Below are 22,502 nucleotides of genomic sequence, written 5' to 3' on the forward strand. Positions count from 1 at the left end.
TCCGTATCTTTGAAAATTCACAGTACTGTTACAATGCAACACAATTTATCTGGTTCTGATAATCAAAAATTAACCTAGACCAAGATACATTACGTATTGCTTCCTTACTTATTTAAACCTTATTTTTCCAAAATGTAGAGTTAAGTCTGTGGTCCTTCAGAGAGGAAGGGCTGTAGTGCATATGTGCCACCAGGATCGATATACAGTAAGAAAAGGCAACAAGACAACTTTTTGGTACACCAGGTATCAATGGAGCTTTGGTTATCTTAGAAGTTGAAGGTATGCAAGTGAATTCCCCAACCTCAGGCAAAGCTTTACCACAGCTTTACCTTTATAGAATCTGACAGACTAAAGGAGCTGTAACCCCGGTTCCCTGGGAATCAAGTAGAAAATAATTCCAAAAAATTGCCCCACAAAAATGGAATAGACAAGGCTGTTCCCTCAGTCATCTATCTCCCAAGAATTGGGCAAGCATAAAAAAAAAAAGTTAGTTATCAGGATAACTAGTTGTTTTGATTCAATATTGGGAACTAAAACTCCATTTCACGCAGCAAAACTTTGAAAACAGATTTGTTATTAAAATATCTGAGCAAAGAAGATAAAATATTAGCCAGACTTAAAAAAACAAAAAAAGAAAAGAAAAGAAAAGAAAAAGGAAAAAAAGGTCAAGAAGCAGAAGAATCCACAGCTGTAAGGTGAGGCACCCCACAACCGTACTAAAGACGCGGCCTGTAACGCGAGGGCGAGGCGAGAACGCCAGTGTCCTCCACACAAAACGCCGGCAAGCGGCTAACGGCCGGGGAGTAGCCGGCGGCTGAGCCCGAGCCTCGCCCGCGGCACCGAAGCCGAGCCCGCCGCCGGCTCCCGGGGAGCGCAGCCCCGCCCCGCCCGGCCCCGCTCCGCTCCGCGCGTCCTGCAGCGCCCTCTAGCGAGGGACGCGCCGCGGCGGCAACCGCGCTCTGCGCGGCGGCAACCGCGCTCTGCGCGGCGGCAACCGCGCTCTGCGCGGCGGCAACCGCGCTCTGCGCGGCGGCAACCGCGCTCTGCGCGGCGGCAACCGCGCTCTCCGCGGCGGCAACCGCGCTCTCCGCGGCGGCAACCGCGCTCTCCGCGGCGGCAACCGCGCTCTCCGCGGCGGCAACCGCGCTCTCCGCGGCGGCAACCGCGCTCTCCGCGGCGGCAACCGCGCTCTCCGCGGCGGCAACCGCGCTCTCCGCGGCGGCAACCGCGCTCTCCGCGGCGGCAACCGCGCTCTCCGCGGCGGCAACCGCGCTCTCCGCGGCGGCAACCGCGCTCTCCGCGGCGGCAACCGCGCTCTCCGCGGCGGCAACCGCGCTCTCCGCGGCGGCAACCGCGCTCTCCGCGGCGGCAACCGCGCTCTCCGCGGCGGCAACCGCGCTCTCCGCGGCGGCAACCGCGCTCTCCGCGGCGGCAACCGCGCTCTCCGCGGCGGCAACCGCGCTCTCCGCGGCGGCAACCGCGCTCTCCGCGGCGGCAACCGCGCTCTCCGCGGCGGCAACCGCGCTCTCCGCGGCGGCAACCGCGCTCTCCGCGGCGGCAACCGCGCTCTCCGCGGCGGCAACCGCGCTCTCCGCGGCCCTCGGGGGCGGAGGAGGTCGCCGGGGCGCGGCGTGGGAGCGTCGGGTACACGGGGCCCCGGAAGCAAAGCCGGCTTTGGAGGGGTTATGAGTAGAAGGACCTTTCGAAGGCAGGGGCTTAGGCTTCCCCACTCACTTTTTCTGCAAGTGCTTCTTCCAGCGTGGTCAAGGCAGTGTCGGTGTTTGTGGTGTCAGCCTGCAAGGATTTCACGCGATCCTTTAAGCTGCTCATTTGCTTCTCCTTGTCTCTTAACTGTTCTTGAAGATTTTCAATCTTAAACAGGAGGAGGAGGAGGAGATTTTAAGACAACAGCAAGCAAAACCATCCAAAACCATCTTAGGAGCCTATTAAACGCTTAAAAATATTCTTAAAGCAAAGGAAGTAGGCAAGGGCCTAGTTCCTATAATCCTACATCAAAACATCAAACCATGCAACCAAAACCATCCAATATTAACAAGGAATCGGTAACCTTTCCGATAATCAGGAAAGCATTCAAAGCAAGAAAGTCTAAATAATATTTACAAGAACACCATAAAGAAAGGGTATTATTCCTAATTTCCGAGGACATTGGGTACTGTGTGACTGAAGGATGATCAATGTATTAACGGTATGAAAGGAAAAAAGCTGAGAAAAACACTACAGCGTATGTAAACCAAAAAAGACACTTGATAACTAGAGAAGTTGTGAAGAAGTATTATTTTAAGTATTTCCTTTGGTACTGTCATATTCTTTACTGTACTGGCACGTTGCTTTTTCATCTCATGGTAGTTTGCTATATCATGGACTAACACAAAGCGCCATTCCCTGGATAGAAACTACATCAGTCATCTTTTCTGCGGGTGTAGAATTTGATCAATTTATGAGTTCCAAATATATCTTTCGACAGACTGAGAAGACCTAATGCTAAACCCATTTTATACATACATACACATCACAAGAAACAGAAATGTTAACATTATGGTTACCCATTGAAAACAAATTTATCAGCAAAGGATTAAACTGGGTACAGATTTCTGAGTTGCTTCCTTTTTGGTTTTGTTGCTGACAAGTTCTTCCTGCATCAGCAAACGTATATCATGAACTGGTGAATGACACGTGGCATGTAAGGTGCCTATCTCCAAAACACTTGTAACAAGATATTCTTCCAAAGACGTTTGTAAGAAATAATGTAACCAGACAACCCCAAAGGCTATCTAGTCCAGTTATTTAGTAAACTAAATGAAAGCATTAGCTAGCCTTTTTGCTTCACCTGTCCAACAGCAGTTAGCAGCTCCTCCGTTAGTGGAAACACAGCAACTATCCCCAGGTTTTACTCTTCAACCCTCCAAAAACTGAGCTGCTGTGATTACAGAGCAAATGGCTATTTCGGCACATCCACTACTACTTTGCTACCTCTATTAAAATTACATCTGGAACGTAGGTTTAGAAAATGGTCTAGATCCGTAATGATAAATGTAAAAGATTTTGCAGGAGGGCTGAACATCTCGTTGCAAATAATGGTAGATGTGTTACAAGTGGAAGCTAGGAGGAAGAACAACCTACTTCAAGGAAACCCTTGCTAATGTTCCTCTGTAAACCCATGGTCACAGAAGGAGTCTTCTGGTGTAAGATTCTTCACACCAGTTTTTTTTGTTTCTCTTATGCAAGCACATGTAAACTTACGATCCAGCTTGGTACACAATCTATGTATTACTGACAGCAGAAGAACTATGTACGTGTTTGTATTGTTGTTTAAAGAATGGACTGAAATCAGTTTTGATTTATCTTTGTCATTAATTTCTATTAGAAAAAAGTATTAGGCCTCCAAGTTATGTGTAAAATCTAAATTTAGGCACAACACAAATGACACTACAAAACAGATTTTAAAGAGCACCAAAAAGCCATAACTGGTGATATATCACGTGAGTCACAAATAACTGTAAGAACTGAAAAATCCTTCTTCATACACTCGTATCTATTATTTAATGCCTTATTAGCATACGCTTGTAGCCCATGGAGCTTCCGAAAGAACCCTACTAGTTCTGACTGAAAAGTTCTCCTAGCACCCACATGTACAGCTACCAAGGAGGTAACATCCCCAAGAGTGGCCTACGTGGCTGCTTTTGACCTTACGAGCTTTTAGTGTCGTCAGCTGTCTAGACAGGCTGGCTGTTTAGACAGCCAACCATGAAAATATACTACAAAGAAGGCTGAGCTATTCTTAGACTCGTGTTTACTTCTGGAGGCAAAACACTCTCGCAAAGGCTCCAACTGGCTGAAGAGGGGATAGTGCAATGACTTTCTGCTGTGAGCAAACCACACACAAGAGACAGCTAAATAATTCAGCTTCAGCATATATTAGGATGCTTGCCAAGGCAGCACAAGCATTTACACAAGCACAGCATCCATTTTCATGTTTCAGTAACACTGTTTACTGTGACCAGAGTAAGACGACAGCTGTACAACAGTACTATATGACTGCTGCATCTTCCCATTGCAACTGCACTCTCCATTATACAAAAAAATAATAATGTAACGTGTAGAAAGTGTGAACCTGTCTATTCTTTCAGTCTACATGAATACTTTCCAGTCTACATGCATACCATTCATTACTCCAGACTGAAAAGTGGTTTTTGTTATCATCCGGCGAACAGCATGTACACTGAAATGTTCTAAGTCATACTAGTATCTAGGCACTACCTAAAAAACCCACTCTACGTACAACTGCACCTTTTGCAGGGTCAGATAACTGATAGTCCCCAAAGAAGGATGTGACCCTTAACCTACAGAAAACTGGAACTGCACAATGTGGCAAAACTGAAACATTTGTATAATAATAGATGCAAAATTTCCTTATGAAATCACAATCAACAATAAAAAAATTGCCTTTATTCCATTTTTCTCCCAAGCCTGCACTACTATAACAAATAATAACTAAACTATAGGTTCTCCAAAATTATATAATCTGAAGAAGAAAGCAAAGAATAGCCTTCACTTTGCCCATATAGTTAATTAATGAAGAATTTTGCTCTTATGTCCTTGCAAGTAGTTTGAAATCCTTTTAAAAAAGAATACATAATATGTGATATTTGTTTTACCATCCCTTTTTCCTACCCAAACAACAACAACTAAAAGTAATTCTGAACAAATTCTCAAATAACTGATCAAAATAAAACAGATAACCAAAATAGGGTCTTTCTTTTCTGCTCAACAAAAGATGAAATAAACCATAATGGAATCTCCAAGCCCTCTGGAAAGCATAAAGGGACAAGGATTGAACCAGCACTGTTTAGTCGTGAAATATTCAGAAGATGACAAATCTCCTCTGAAATGTTCTACGAACCTAAGGAATATATATGTATTACTGTACCATCTTTCCAAAAAGGAAAAATAAAAAATATATACTATTATTAGATTATTAATAATCTTTATTCTTGCCATTTATACTTAATTTGTAGGGCAAAGACAGCAATCTATGGATAACTTAGCAACACTAAGCTTACTGCAAAGGTACACGTATATACACTGGAATCATCTGCTCCGCATACCAATTTCCTTATCAATAATGATTTACTGAAATCTTTTTTTCCAACAGTACCCGTTGTCAGGCACTATCATGTATCAACCTAGGTGATTTAGTCCTAGTTGTGTAGAACTAATTATTTTGCCTTCCAGCCCTGAAGCACAAGAGCAGAGGCAAGAGAATTTTCCTCTGGCATTCTGTTCCAAAGGCAAAGCAGCATTCCACTTTTTGCAAATTCCAATCTCACTGAAAAACCCAAGAAAATGCAAATTAAAAACAGCCCAAGGATTTATATGAGATGCATCTAGTTTAATACCCATCTAGGCCACTAGATTCCCAAATTCCTCTAGATAAGAGGTTATTAGTAAATCCTTAGTATCATGCTTCAACCAAGAAATCCTTCTGTAGAACCATCATCATTCCCTAGGGTATGTGGAAATTGAACACTTGGAAAACAATTTCTATTGTACCAGTGACTTCCTAATTAGAATAAATTAAGGGAGTTTGTGAACTGGTCGTTCAATCTCTTTTTTCGCCTCCACCCTGTTATTGGAAAACAATGTTTTTTTCCTCCTTCAACATATTTATTTTTAATCAAAGATTGACACTATGTAATGATAACTTTTTTCATCACCTGGGTTTTAACAGAATTAACTGCATTTATGTTTCATTTCCCACTTTCAATTTTCTTCTTGCTACTCTGACTTGTAAAAGGAATAAAGTGGTAAAAGAAAAAAATTCAAAGTGGTAAAAGCCCTTTAACTTAGTTCATTCTGAGACAATAACAGAGATGTGAAATAATCCTTTTAGAAATATGAAGATCCAATAATGTTTGGAAATATTTTAAAAATGCAAAACGTCTATTTTAAATTCAAAATATTTTTCAACTTGAGAAAGCTAATTGCATATTCCACTGTTTGTGTGTATCTCCAATATGTGGTAACTAGCTATATTACTTGCAGACAAATCTTTCACTGTACTTTTTTCTATAAAGAGGTGAAAATGCCTTTGCTTATACTCTGCACTTGACTTCCCCAGTGCAGCTCCGCAGAGATTGTTTTGATCGGTAACATGACATCTTCATCATAATACACACTGAATATACAGAAGGTTTTCTGTTCTATTCCTGTGGCATAGCCATCCAAATAAACAAAAACTTCACATAAGCTGTGAGCTTTCCAAACAGTTCTTCCTTGGTTTTGTAAAGACACTATGGGTCATGTCAGCTCCAGGGTCAATGACTACAAGGAGATGACGGATTCTCACCAATCATAGGCAGAGGTGATTCTCTCCGTGTCAGGAATATTAACGTGAGGACAAAAAAAGCTATGGTGGAAGAGAGCGTGGGCGAGTAAGCAGGTATGTGATGACAGAATTCTGTCTAGTTGGAGACATGCCACTCCCTTCAATGTAAGAATACTATAAATAAAAAATCATGACAAAAATTTGAAAGCCTGCAGTCATTCTTGATTTTGCTAGAATCCCACAGTATTTGAGAGGCTGAGAAAGGTGGACTTGCATCACAATCAGGATGAGAACATAACAGTTGCAATAGACATGATCACATTGTTGTATCTGACATAATAAAAAATTTGTTGCTTCAGAAGAAGGGGTAAGATGTTTACTCTAGAAAATTGAGATGGATTTGAATTAAAGAAATTTTGTTGCTAAAATGTATTAATGAGACATCACCTTAAGCTCTCAGAGACTGCTCAAGAAAGCTATACTACTGGATTTGTAAATATTACTGTGTTTCTGAAAATCATTTTTTGGAGACCATAATGAAAGCCTATAAGCAGATACTAATGGTCAGTTTTATAAGATTAAGCTCCATTTTTATAAATGTCACACTGAAAACCTCATCATTATAACTGTCTTTCTATTGCAGATCTTGCAAAAGTACCACTACAACAGTCCCGGATGAATTGCAAACATCCACGTTTAGTTTAGCATTAACAAATTCCTGGGAGGGGGGAAGTATAGCTCACCACTGCATGGATGGAAGCAAAATTTGATCTTTTATATTTGTGTTGGCTCCATTTGAACCTCCAATATAAGGTGTTGCTTTTAAAGTCCACAGTGAAATAAGGTCTGTCACATGAGTGAATATCATTCATATTACTGTATTGAATCAGACTGAAAGTAATGTTCTTGCTATTAATTTTAATGGTTAAATTCCCATGACTAGCAACAATGTGCTGAAGCTGAACGAATGCTGAAGCTTGTTGTGAGGGTGAGATTTTTAAGTTGTTTTGAAGTTCAGGATAGATCAAAACAATTTCCCTTTTTTCAGTAACATTTTGGCAAACACAAGTCAGAGTTCCTTCCAAAGTTCAGCTGCATTCAGTATGCTCTTTTTACTTTATGATCCAACCAATTGATATAAATATGCTTAAACTGTTGTCAAGTTATATTCAGAGATTCTTATTCTTGAATCATCACACTAAAAATCATCTTCAAGTAGTTTGCATATCAGTTAATTTCGTAAAGATTGTTAAGCATAAAGTAAACTAAAGACACTATGAAATGCAAGATACCAGTCATGGTCTCTCACTCTCTCTTCTTAAAGAATTTTAAATTCTGGAGTACCATTTAACACTTTAGTGTAGAGATGGCAATCTGCTAAGTGGTAAACATTTGTTCAGTTTACATTAATTTTGCTACCCAATGAAGACAGGATTAATTTTTATTTTGCCTCCCAAGAAAGTTTTCTTCTTTTTACTGCTGCTCTACTTCAGTGCTTATCTGGAACATTACCATCTTTGCAACATCACATTGGAATATCATTGTGCACTTTGGAAATGCCCTGATGTTGCTGAACTTAACATAGTGGGATTCTGTAACACCTTGAACAGGTATGGAGAATCTTACACCAGGAGATTCCTCCAGTGGCCATGGGCTACAGAGGAACATACAGTTGGCTTAAGAAAGAGAACAAGGCTAGGGGGGGTGGGGAGAGCATGGAGAAGGACAGGACAAAAGAGAATTTGAGATGGGGAAACTCCAGCATAGTGGTACATCTTACACAGTCATCCTTATCTACTGCTACTCAGGTCCAGTTAAAATTCAGAACAGCTCCCATTAAAAAAAAAAAAAAAAAAGTTGCTTGCTTTTTCAGAAGATAAAATCTTTTTGTCATTTTTACTCTCATCATCTCCAATCTGCAGTCCTTTGAAATTAGCATGAATTTCTACAGTGTTTAGTTTTACAAATAAAGCATTTTGTTGCTATGCAGCTTAGAAAGCACAAAGAAATTATTTTTGTTATTTCTACTTAAAATAAAACCTTACTTGTCAAATAAATGTATGGGCCACAAACAGGCACATTGCTACTGCTTTAAAAGGAAGAAACTTGCACACAGAGAAAACAAAGCTTAAAAAAAAATAATCTAGGAATTGCAGGACACCTAATGCAATTGATGCTTTATTCTCGACCTAACTTTGTACACACACTTACGCAATAAGGTTGACTTGAGAAAAGAATAGTATGCAGGAAGAAGTGCTGCTACAACAAAAATTGACTTAACTTGTATAGACAGTTAATTATTTTGTACCATTGGTGAAGAAGCAACAAACAATTGACACTGACCCAAAATACTATTCTCTTTCCAGTGCTTTTTCATACAAAGGTGCTTTGCAAGTAGATTTATATCGGCCAGAAAAATAGTTCATCTATGTTTACATAAATAATCTCTAAGGACATTCATCTCCATCCCTTTGTTTCCTTTTGTCCTCCTTTCTTTTGCATACCTAATCATCCCCTGGTAGCACCAGTTTGCTGACAGATCACTGCAAAGTAGAACTAACAGGAACAGTCACCATAAACTGAATTGTAATTATAGTATCTTCCAAATAGTAAAGAATTTTTTCTGTACTGTCATATTCCCTATAACAAACAGTATTTAAACCAGATGTTTCAAATCATATTCTGAGAATATTACTATCAATGTTTGCAATCCTTCTGTCCTGCTAGTAAATAGCTTGAATTTCCTTCAAACCTTCTAACACAATCCTATCACTAAAGTTTGCTATTTCTGACAACTGATACTGAGAGGCATTTTCCTTACAAGCTTCTAAGGAGACTCCAGCATAATTCAAGTCAGGGAAAAAAAAAAAATTAGGACCACAAGAGTGAAGACTGATTTTTGAGTTGGTAAATGACCTGAAATTCACATTTTCAGGGGAGCCAATGTATACGTTCTTAAGCATTGTCTCAGTTCCAAAGCATTTGCCTAGAAAAAATTACGCATTAGCAATGACTCACATCCTTAAACAGCTGTAAAACAGTTAAATTTAGTTAAGAAATTGCTTCATTCTGAGGAGGTTCAATAATATCAATAGCCTAACCTAGTCAAAAGCAGAGTCTTTGAATTGTAAAATCCTATCATGGACAGTGGCCAATACAAGAGAGGGTTTTGAAGTGAGGGGTGCAGGGGGAGGCACTCTTTCCAACCCCCAGATATTGGTTATATCTTAAAGCATACAGGTTTTAATATGAACGGACAATACTTTATGTAAAATGCAATTAAATAACAAAGTATAAAAGCTGGTCATAAGAGATTTGTTTTGGCAATATGTGAGCCAGTTGGCTAAGTCCATATGGTTAGTTACATAATGCATAAAAACTTCTCTATCACTGGTTTATCTTAAAACTTCACTGGGTGACCCCTTAATTTTGCTGGTATTCATCAGGTAAGAGAATGTATCCATTACCCACCACCAACAAGATTTCAACCTGGGTTGTTCATTAAGAAAATTTGTTGGTTTCAACTCGAGTGCAATACTTTCATTCACCCAAGTAATTCAAAACAGAACATTGCTATCATAAATAGCAAAACAAATTCATTTAGATTCTGCTTCTCCTCTTCAAGGAAACATTAAGTTTATATATTAGTCATTTATTTCATATATGTTAAAATGTCACTTATACTGAGAACTATAACTGAAATCATCTGGTAATTTATTTCATAGTCTAATTATGGATAACATCCATTTTGTTGAAATCCTGGCCTAACCATGCAGAATAACATCATGCTAATTCTACTTTCAGCTGTGTTCTGGCATTATGAAGCAATCTCTGTGACTTTGCTTTCTACAGTTTTACTCCTAAGACCTACCAAATACAAACGGATTAAAAACCCCCACTATTTTGGGGACATGTGCTCACTCCCGTTCAAAATCCCAGAAAAGACTTTGCCAATAAATGTGCACAGATTTGATTTAGGAAAGTTCATTACAGAAAAAATACAAATACTGTAATTTGGAATATTTTCATACTAATGGTTCCCAAACGTTCAAAATAAGGAAAACCAAAACTACTTCATTGTGGAAGGCTAACAAAACAGGGGAAAAAATTGGAACCAGTAAATGTTACCTTAGATCTGATACTCTGTTTTGTAAGAAGCAGAATAAAACTAAGAAGTTATGACATTGCTTTTAGAATAGCTCAAGCTCACAAGGTTATATAACTTTTAAAAACTATCAAGTGAAAAACTTACTACATTATGAATTAATCTACTTGGATAAACAAGTACAGTGTTTCATTGATTATTATTATGAAACAAACACTTTTCATTCTATGGCAACTTGATCTCATATACTCAGGAATACTGATGCTATTTTCCTGACTTGCTTTAGATTTTGATTTTGGTTCTACACAGAGTGAGGATACTATAACTACTGACACATCCCTGCTTACATACACAGTACAGTGCTACATATCACACTCTCGCTACAGAAAAAAGGGTGATGAGAAAAACACATAAAGAAAGGAAAGGCTTAACTCATCACAGCACTGAGATAACCAAGAATGGAAATCAGGGAGCAGAAAAGACCAAACATTGAGGTAGACCAATGGATACAATGGGAACATGAGATTTAATGTTGACTATAAAGGAAATCCTCACAGCAAACTAGACTCCATTTACATTATCATTTAGGATCACTCAAGCAGAAGGCTGTACAACTTGAACAAAGATTTTAAATGAGATTTGGATTCAGACACTGAATTACTTTGTTCAAATCACTGATTTTTAAAAATGATCAAAGAAATACTGTAAGGTAAATCTGCCCTAAACCAGAGGGGAGAGGTCAGGAAAGGAAGGATGCTTCTAATCCCAGTGTAAAACATGTCCAGTCAACTGTGATTGTCTCATTTCACTCTCCTAGAAAGCATATGGCATGATGAATAGGAAGGGATTAGGAAGTCATACTGTAAATACTAAACACAAGAGAGAGAGAGTGAGTGTGTGTGTATTCTTCAGTATTTAGCTATCAATGCTCTTACAGAATTACTTCAGAACACAGTGATAGGTGACAAAATATCAAACTTTTAAATAAAATTCTTTCATGGTCTGGACTCAAAAAAAAAAAAAAAAAAAAAGAATGTAAGAACCCAATATATTAAATTAGTACAATCATTTGGTTATATTCTTTCCCATTTCCACAGACTGCTTTAGGAAAATCAACGCTCCAACCTCTACTGAAAATAAAGGCTGGAAGGGACAGAGAGTGCTCCTCTTTATCTGGAAGTTCTGTGTTTAAAACTGTCCTCCACCCATCTTTGCCGGAAGGATGGAAGCCCTTCATCATGCAGAGGAGCATCCTAATTATCAAACCCATGCTATTCTGGGACAAGGTCATCTTAGTTTCTCCTGGTGACACTACTCCATACTGACCAGTTCTCTTATCCTTTGGATAAGTGAAATCACAGGCTTGAAAGCTATTCATATACTCGTGCCTTATGACATTCCTAATGACTGTATAAATATCATGCAGAGACTCAGCCTAGAAGACTGTCTAGCCTATTGGATTCAAAATTCACTCTTGAATCCAGGAAATTATTGATTTAAACTGAAAATTACTCCTTCCTTGTTCTAGTGAAGATCCCTTAGTAGGCTAACACAATCACTAATGTCTGTTCCAGACACAGCTCAGACAATCCCCCTGGGGGCAGAAAACGCCTGGTGACCAAAGCGTTGGAAATTGTGAAGTTTTGCAACCCAGAGAGCAATGAAAAGCCGTGTGAGGAAGACTGATGTAAGCAACCTCAAAAATGGCATACGCCCTTGCTTTTCCTGCCTCTTCAATCATGGGGAACTTTGTATTTGTCTAGTGTGACAGTGAATACACCAACAAAGCTTATTAGCTTTATCTTGCCAGAAAAACTACACGTTTAATTTATAATGAAGCCTAGAGGCCCCACAGTTGGCTGTTTTCCCAGATCCCTTCAAGAAACCAGAATTTGTCAGTCCCGCTACCTATGAGTAATGTTCCGTCTTGCCAATCAAGAGGTTATCTCAAGGCACAAGAAGGACATAATATTAAAATGACTGCCCCTCTTTGAGGGATACTAAAAAAGAAAAAAAAAAAAAAAGATTCCTTCCATATATGACAGATTTGCTGAATTGTGGTTTCAGTTTTCTGGAACACTGGAGCACATATAATACCAGAAGCTCCAGTGGAGTTTTCTTGTAACTTCAAAATTGCTATGAATCTTATGTGACACTATTACAGCAATGTGTATTACTTTAAAAACTTACATTAGCCAGCTACAACAGCTGAACTACAGAACCAACTAACACTGTTAACCTTACAGTCCCGTTTTCCTTCTTCGTTTGAGCCCACTTATCTAAAAGGAGGAGTGGATATAATTTCTTCAGGAGAAAAAAAAATAAAAATCAAGTACTTTAGTTACTAAAGGCAACAGGCAAGATTCTTTAATAATATCAATATGAATTGAGAGAATGTTCCTTACATTATTAGATCTCAAAATAAGAAATTGGCTCGCTATCTTTTGCACACATCAAAACAACATTTGATTTTTTTAAAAGAATATTACTATACATCTGGGAATATAGGTACACATGCTACATATGATCCAGATGTTTTTATTTTTATTGTGGTATCACAAAATGCTTCAAGCAAAAGAGGGGGTTATGTGAAGATAAAGCCACATATTCTCCATTTTACAAATTCTGATTTATAATATAGGCAGGCATAAAAATTTGTTCTGAATGCAGTAGGTTCCTCTAATATAGGTGCTGCATTGGTAGCCATGACTGTGCACTAAAAATTACTGTATTTTGTGTAAAAGCATTTTTTCAAATTTAACTTATGCCTTCTCCACTAGTTTCAATGTCCCACATAATTTACTAACCAATCTTCAAGTGCATGTTAGGCACCTATGAGTAAATTCACTCACAGATTTCAGTGCTCTGAAGTTTAATAAAAGCGATTCTTATGCAACCCTATTCAAAAGCTGTCTGGACACAGTCCTAGGCAACTGACTCTGGGTAGCCCTGCTTGAGCAGGGGCGTTGAACAAGATGACCTCCAGAGATCTCTTCCAACCTCAACCATTACCAGATTCTATGAAGACAATTTGCCATAAAACTATAAATGCACTGACCAAAGACTCTTAGGAATAGAAAGTCTCGTGCTTCCTCTATTGATGTTCAATGCATCTTACAATGTTCTTCAGCAGTAGAAGTCTGTGCTTAGGACAACTGTACTAAGTCTCTGACTTCTGGTTTAATGACATAAAGTGATTCAAACTCTTCACTGTAGTGCCACGAACGCCCAGGAGGCATTTTATTGTTTTCAATAACCAAGTATGAAGTATCCAACAGACAAAAGGGAACTTCACCAATTAATACAAGTGATCATGTACTGTTTATTATAACCTAAACAAGATACCTGTTACTATAGGCTATGAACTTACTGGTGAGGGCCATAACAGCACCTAACTTAGAGCCGTGAAATGTGTGTACCTTTGGAAACCAAAAGCCCTTAAAATGAGAACACTGGAGTGCGCTTCAAGCTACAGGGCATGACTGATCTGGATTAGGCAAGAAGATCAAAAGTATATTCCTTGGGTCAGTCCCTGGAGAACACACTGTCACCTCTACCAGCACCTGTAAACTATGGACTATCTGCCATTGAAAATACTGTCTGAAGCTAAGCTTGTGGGCCTTTTAGGACCCATATTGCAAATCAGAAAAATGTATGTTGTTATATGGCTCAGGAAGAATCAAAAAAGATCAATTCTCATGAGCTAAACCCTCTCCCAAGAGGGAAGGGATCTTACTGACACTGAACCTGAAGCTGCTGTAATAAACTCTAAGATCTGTATGGTAATCAGTCACCTTTAAAACTAAACTGCAAGAAGCTGAAAAATGGTATGAAGAAACTGAGGTATTCCCCTGCCCTAATAGTGTCTTATTAGCTGTACATTCACAGAAGAAAAAAAAGACACACCATGCCATCTGAGCTGGGCTGCAATTGCTCTAAAAAGTCTCAATGGATTCTCAGAGAAGTAGAAAGTCAAAACGGAAGGGTAAGGATCCGATTTTCAAAGTGGTCATGGCTCACTGTAAAATGAAAATAAATTCTGTGTTGTGTCATCATTTCCCATGTGGAAATTAAACAACTAGTCTCCATCCTGAATGGCAGAAATGAAAAAAATCTCCCAGGACAATTATGTTGAATTTGAACTCACATAATGAAGCCTCTCCAGTCTTCTTTGGCACTTTCATTGCTACCACAAGATTTTGTCTAGTGGTATTTTGATAGAGATGAAGGATTAAAAGCTTGTCTAATTTTTCCTGTTATTACTCTAACTGAAGATAATACCTCTATCTAAAAATCCCATCTCACACGATAAAGCAATTCTAAGAGGATATTCCTGAAAAGAGAAGGGTCTGTAGCATCTTGGAGACACAGAGTAACAAATTAAACAGAACAGCTTCTGGAAATTTCTAAAAGTCACGAATTTCAACTTTGTTGTTATGTTCAGTGGTAGTTAGCAAGCCTATAACACAAAGGCTTGAATGAAAGGAAAAGCAGCAGCAGAAGAGGTCTGATATCCCTTCAGGGACACAGAGGGACAAGTCGCCCATGACCCTCCAGGACACATCTTTGAGGTCACGTCTGTCAGTTTTAATAAAGAAGCTGGCACAAGCCTGGGGATGTTAGGTCTTTTATTGTGGTCTTTGAAATCTCTGAACTGGGTTTGGAATGAGTTCAGTGGCATGCCTTGAGACCTGGAGTAAAAGGAGCAGAAGTAGGGCTTTTTCTGAGAGCGAGCGAGTTATTTACAGAAATATTCTTGTATTTGCACTGCTTGTTAAGCAACAGAGTTCCTGAAGAAAAGTAGCTATTTCATCAGTCCTAGCTCAGCAGAAAGCCCAGCATATCCTCCTTCTACCTTCACTGCAGAAGGTGGGGTGATGAGCAAACTAATATGAACCTGGAGCACTGTATGGTGCTCCTCCTTAAATGTTCATGATCGAGCACATAAAAAGCAGAGAATAAGCTTGCCCACAGGTATATTACAGAGGTGAAAAATTATCCAGTCAAGGCAGCACATGCTCACCCACTTTGTAAATGTACACGTGGACCATCTTTGTTGGGACAGTCTTTCTTTGTTCTTTTCTGTATAGTTTGCACAAACAGAGACTCAGACACATGCTGCAGGTTTGAACGGGCCATCGCCTACAGTGTTAATACTGTAAGATTTTTAAGCACTAAATGTCATCATAGAAAGTCTCAAAGGGATATCTGAAAGTCCATCCCACATTTTATTAATTCTTAAAACCCCATATATTCATTCATCTGGTAGGCAAGTTCAAGGTCACACCAGGGAAGATGAAAACTACCATAAACTGAATTAAATGTTTGAAAATGCAGTTCATTCTCTGTGCTCTCTTGTCTCTTCAAGGTTGGAGCAGAAGAGCTGCCTGAGGAGGTAAATCTACTTCACATATGAGGGAACGGAAAGAAAATAATCTTTAAAGTACAAACACTGAACTTTAAAAGTTATGAATACTAAACTAACACTGTTCTTGTAGTAACTATGATCACTACTGATTTTAAACAACTGAGTTATAAATTCCATTTGCAGTCCCTCTCTCCTGCCATACAGTATTTCTTATCATTAAGCATAAGATATTTATTTTGATTTCTAACCTTTTTGAAAAGCAGGGGGTATTTATTTCCTCTGGAGAAAGGCAATGCTGCTTATCCAAAAGAGCAGGAAAATTGCATTTGGAGTCTTCCTGAATACTAGCTAAACGAAGTCAGCACAGCCACACAAAAAAACAACCAACAAAACAAAAAAAACCCAACAAAAACCCCAACCAACACCTCTGTTCTTCCTTTACTTTATCACAGGTCAATTACCACATGTGCATGGGGAGCTGCCAAAAAACACTGCTATGTTCAGACACTAAAAATTGCATTTTATTTGCCTGCAGCTGCATTTCACAAAGAAGGGAGTGTTAACCCCCCCTCCACAAGACAAAATATGACCTCCCCCAAAGCAAGGGGTGATCAATTCACTGCTTTTTTCTTTCTTTCAGGGTGACTGTTACTTATCTTTTGTCCCAAATGCTATTTCTCTAAAATGCTTTGATTGCAAAATATTGATTGGTTTTTTTTTTTCTATTCCTTTTCATCCTGGTCTACCAGCACAGAGAGACAGATGTGGCAAAGAGAATAATGAAGCATAATTTAATGTTTTTCAGGTTCTGGTTTCAAATTTGCCCAGCATGGTCCCTGTTTTATTTTCTGACATTCTCAGCCTTGCCTGGAGTTCTAACAACTTAAAATAAGATTTTATGCAAGATTTATTTTCAATGAAATTAGAAAAAAAAAAGTCCTGAAGCTCTATCTATAAAACAGTTTTTGCATCAAATTTTCAGACATAAAGCTAAAACTCATTTCTGTAGTCTCCAAATCTCTAGCATTTGCCATATTTCTATTGTCTCAAATAAAGGTGCTACCAAGCAGCATTCCTGTAGGAGCTTAGAACTAGAAGGATTCCAGAATTTAAAATGTGAAGCCTGTGGTTTCCTCAGCACCTGGAAAATGTATTTTGGTACCTACTGGATATCAGTAGTGATGCCAATTGTCATGTTAATTTTTCAGATCTTTGTTGCTCATAATCTTCTTCTGTGTCTTTTATTTGATCTCGAATCGGCCAATAAACTTTCATGAGTTTCTTCACCTGGATTTTAGAATGACCAGAAAGTATACTTTCTAGTTCACCACCTTTAATCAATACAACAATGATATTAATAGTTCATAAAACAAACTATGCTGTGGCCTGTGTCAATGAATCCAAACAGAGACCCAACAGTAAAGGGTACATTTTAAATAGTTTTTGTTTCAACAACAGAAAGTGCAGAAATTTAGTATAGCACAGTTTTGGGCACCACACCAAACAATTTATTGTCAGTGTCACCAGAATAAGCGATTACACATCTAAAACAGTCACAAAAATTAAAAAAAATTATGAATAGAAGTCCAAATGCCCAGCATATCCATATATCATTTGGTTATAGCTATATTACTAGTCAAGACAATCTCTCTCTTCTCTACTTTTTACTTACAAAAAAAAAGTAAACAACTTCTCCTAAATGGGTAAGTTATGCAAGTTAATGATTTTTCAGTGAATTCTTTTCTTTTCAACATCTTTATAATTTTAGCTTTTGTTACAAATTTTCTTTTTAACTAACATTAAAAAAAAATTAGTGTTCAAAATTCAGTTCTTTGGAGTACCCACTTCAAAAATATCCTCAAATCTGAGTATATGCTGAGGGAAGAGTATTGGTAAAAACTGATTGAATAGTATCTACTAATCCAATTCTTAATTTGGTTAAATTCCTTCAACATGCCAACAACTGTACCCTGTACCTCCTCACAACTGCAAGCAGCAGTTAAATGCTGCTGCTGCTTCCAAATATCCGTAGAAAAATATTTCTTAATGCTACACCAGAGGAAAAGCTTTTTTCATACCACGTCTTTCATAGTCTTTCACTGTATTCAATTAAAATGCCCAAATACCACTTAAATCATGTTGATAAACTTAAACCAAGCATTTAATATCAGATAACTAAGCGAGTTAAAAAAAAATAAAAAATATATATATACTATCTATGACCTCTGAAGATACTTTAAACTGTACCATCCAGATCTTCAATTAGAATACACAGATTAGAACCTGGGTGTTTCTGAACATACCAGTTTATAATCAGAGGAATAAAAAGACTACTGTGCATGAAGGCAAAAGTTTAAAGGCTGCACTTTTTTTTTAAATGACAATAAAATTCTGAACTGTCCTGGAAGGTCTGAAAGACAGTACTTGGATAAAGCAGAAAACAGGCTGTGCACTTGCACAAGAAGGTGCATTCTAGAAATGCAAAAAAGAAAAAGTAAAGCACAGTTCACAAGCTTTAAGAGAAAAAATTTACATGAGAGGAGCTACAGACTTCTAAACTTCCAGGCAGAAGGCAGAAATAGCTATCTGTACAGTTAAAAAAGAACAGGCATATATATCAGATAAAAATGAGACTTCATCATTTTCTCTAGCACCCAAATCAGATTTTATGCAAGTTCTCATGACTTCCAGAGTATATAGAGAAAATCAGACCTGTCCTTCCTTAGCTATTTTCTCAAGCTCTGCTTTTCTGTGGAAAAATGCTAAGAGAACATGAAAACGCAAAGCCCAATCTACAGAAAATGCTAACCTAGTCTTAGATTCCAGGTCTAGAGAACCAATTAAAAAATTCAGTTAAAGACATCAATCCTAAAACTTTAAAGGACCGAATTTGTGCTTATTTACCCTAGGCTATACAAAAAATAAAAAGAAATTCCACATTGCACCACAAATCTCAGATAAAAGTACTGTCAGCTGGATTCTCCATAAAAATATTTTAGATTTGCTAGTTATAGAAACTGAAAAAATAATCTTTGGATTTAAAAAACTCACAATTTAAACGTTCATGTTAAAGGAAATGGTTCCAACAACTTCAAGGCTGAAGCAAATTCAAATCTCTACATGTGATTCTAGTTAGCAGCAGGAAATAGATATTTTTCTACAGATAGGTTATATGTTTTTTTGTTTAAGAAGCTCAGAGACAGGTTTACAAAACAACTCAAATTGCAGTTTATTATGGTAGTGTTATCCTCTGTTGAGCTATCTAGGAGAACAAGACCTCAAAACCTTTACATCTAAAAGCCTGGGACCTTACTTTCCAATCTGAAGTGACAAGGTACTTTTACTTGAAAGCAGCAGCAAATGAACCTCAAAAAATAGGCTAGCCACATGAAGAGACAAGATGAAACTGTCTTAATATGGATTACAGTGGTCTCAAGAAAACAAGTATAAAAAAATGAGTAAAAAGAGAACCTTTAGCACTGCCCATAAATGAACCAATGAAAGATCATCCTGAAGAGTTAAACAGAGCAAAAAAGAAAATGTGAAAAAACAGTGTAAGAGTAAACGGAAGTAAAACAACCTCACTGACATTTAACTTTACGCAAATGTCAGATCCCCCACTTCTTGGTTAAACAGTCAGCTGCAATCTCAATCAACGTTTGGAGCATGCACAACCAATTTTGAAAACAAACAGAAAGCACAGCACAAAAATTAGAAATCTGTAAGTGTTTCTAAAAAGATGAACAGTCAAAAAAATGAGACTGGGAATTAGGGCTCTGTTCTAGAATTATTAATGACTTATTTATGGCTAAACTCCATGCCTGAACTTCCATTCCTGCATGATGTTTGCTGTAACAGAACTGAACATGACCTAAACCCTCATGATTCATAGCTATATACTAGAAGAAAAGGTATTGGACAGGCATCAGAAATTAATTAGTATTCTGAACTATTAAAATCACAAGAATTGCACAGAATTGCTTAAAGGTCTAGGAAAAAAAAAAAACCTCCAATGCATTCACAGCCTAATAAATTGAATACAAGCTCCAAGAACAGCTTCTCTAAAGATACAGAGGAAACAATATTCTGTAAATTAAAATTTATTGCAATATATGCATATCTCTCTTTTTACCATGTGTAGCAGCAATTTGGGATGTATTGTGTGCAATTTGCACACGATCATCCATAATGACATTCATTGCCCTAGGACTCTATGCCCTTCGGGAAACCTCTCTAATTTCTCTGACGGGGTCTACTTTTTCTTATCCAGACCTCCCCCATTTCACTGATAAGGTTTACATTTTCTTATCCAGAAAGATATGCAGGATAATCTGAACCCTGATTATCCTATTCTAGCAGTTCCCAAGAAATATTAAGTACAATAAAACAGCATTTCTAATGAAAGTTATACAAAGTTCTTCCTGAACTTTTCTCAGTAAGTTACAGAGGAATCATCCTAATTGCTTCTACCGATACAACCCCTCATTCACTTAGTCACATACTGAAGTCATAGTCACCCAGTGCCCTGTGCTTCAATCAGCGTGGCTTTGTTAAGGTGGTGGGTGTGAAAGGGTTGGTTTTTCAGATGACGTGCCCTCCTACAAATACTTCAGTCATTGTCAACAGTGAAACGGAAGCAGAAGCAGCACATGCAACCACTGGAAGGCAACAACCTCTGCTTTGAATTCTATATTTTTCTTCAAAACTTCAAACTGAAATTCATCATTCACCACCTTCCCATTTCACGAATGGACTCAATCATTAATCTCCAAGATGTAAATTCTAGTTCAGACTTTTTGACAGACTTGGAAATCGAGATGCATCAGAGATGCGTATCTGACTTAGAACTCTACAACCTTACCTTCTTCTGAAGAACATTAACTTTGCGTTCCTTCACCTCTAACATGTCCTTGAGGTCATGGATCTCTCCTGCTTGAGTGCCCTTCTCCTCTGCCATCTCCTGAATCTGCTTTGTCTTCTTATTTAGCATAGTCTCCTTCTCTTCTAGACGTAATCGTAACGCATCCACCTAGATTCAGATGTGCAGAAACAGGGTTTATTTAGCACTGAAGGAGAGAAATTTTAGAAAAGTTAAACTACGCTTCCACAAGGGAGTGAGTGCTGTCAAATTACAAATAGATTCAGGAAACTAACATCCCTTACTTTAAGACTTCAACATATATAAGCTTGTGATGAAACAGTTATCACAAGTGGTAGGAGACTCAACAGTAAAAATAATCAAATGTTTTATTCCCAAATTATATGAAACTAATGCTCCTTGGAAAATCTCAAATCATACTTCTGACATAACTCAGTCTTATAAGATGCAAGTCTGGAATATGCTTCCTCAAAGTGGAAGCCAACACAATGTGTTATTGAGAAGTTCTCTTATACATAGCAAAACTGATCCCTTCATTTGAAACATTACTAATGTTCAGAGATTTAAACATTGACTCTTAGTACCAAACAGTCACTTTATTGTCTAGGTTTTAATCAGAGTATTAGCTGAGCCTGGAGGTAATAAAAGCAGAGGTCTTTACAGCCACTGCAGATCAAAACATGGAAAGAAGCTTACCTTTAGGATGGCTAAGAATATTTTGGCTTAAATAGCAACATAATAGTTTAAATGTAACATGCGTTTTCAGCCACATGCAGTTTTATATTAAAGATAAAATGAAACAAATGACACAGTACAGCATATCATGGGTGCAACTTGGACACATAAACATACTTAGAGGTCCCACGGCCTCGATAAATTTAGAAACACACTCTGGGAATTCTATGGTATCCTCAAACTTCAAAACTGCATGTTGAGAAGCTTTTGCTTTTCCTTCTGCATTTCCCCTACACAAATGAAACACAGAGCTCACAAGACAAAAGAAATGGGAGAAGGAATCAGAGCTATCTGAATATAAATTTGATGAGAAGAATAAGGTCACCACAGAGCACAGACTAATCTCAAAGACCATTGTGGAATACGAAATCCAACACCACCAACCTGCTCAAGAGACCAAAAGAAACCCACTGACCCCTATCCCCTCGGCATTCAGAGAGAGCTCAAATCTGCCAGCTTGGCTGCTAATCTTATTTGACAGTATCAGATTTGGTTCCTGTTAGCTGCATCCATTACAGGACATCAGTCACACAGAGTAAACAGGGTGATCAATGAATTTCTTGGTCCTTCTGCACAACATAGGCTAGCAGAGGCATAAAGTGAAAAGATGACTGGGACAACTCCAGCTAGGGAAAGAATTTAGGTAGTCATCATGCTTACGGTATTTTGAGCAACATTTAGTTTTAATGTGTTATTCTAATTCCACTTTATTTCGATTTGCTAATGGAAAAGTTGCCTCTAAGGCTCTACATTTACCGTATGTTACACCCATAAAATCCTTTGCTGTTTTGTCCGATTCCTTTTACGCAGAGCAATAAGCACTTGTCAGTGGGGAAAAGAACTGCCCTGCTCTCCCCATCAGCACTGCAATCCCACTGCCACCTCTATGTCTGGAGCCTTCTCACTTACACATACGTTATTAAAATCACATTCCTGACCTCTCACCCAGCAAGTGGGGCACGGAGTATATTCTGCAGTGATATTAGAGTACCAGGTACTACCCAAATATGATTTATAGGATTGCTAGTGTTTGTAATGAAAGTTTAGCAGGTGGATAAGGCTTTGTCTT

At 38.3% G+C, this 22,502-nt stretch overlaps 1 protein-coding gene across 15 annotated transcripts in view; it reads right to left on the reverse strand.

Annotated features, from left to right (window-relative positions):
- The window catches only part of ERC1 (ELKS/RAB6-interacting/CAST family member 1), a 317,835-nt gene that overhangs the window by 191,980 nt on the left and 103,353 nt on the right, over window positions 1–22,502 (reverse strand). For all 15 annotated transcript variants that reach the window (XM_052789054.1, XM_052789061.1, XM_052789067.1 and 12 more), the window contains 2 exons: window positions 20,681–20,848; window positions 1,735–1,872 (listed from right to left, as the gene is read on the reverse strand). In XM_052789054.1, the coding sequence (XP_052645014.1) occupies window positions 1,735–1,872; window positions 20,681–20,848 (306 nt within the window). The remainder of the gene's footprint in view (window positions 1–1,734; window positions 1,873–20,680; window positions 20,849–22,502) is intronic.

Source organism: Harpia harpyja, chromosome 6 (assembly GCF_026419915.1).
Source record: "Harpia harpyja isolate bHarHar1 chromosome 6, bHarHar1 primary haplotype, whole genome shotgun sequence".
NCBI lineage: Eukaryota > Metazoa > Chordata > Aves > Accipitriformes > Accipitridae > Harpia > Harpia harpyja.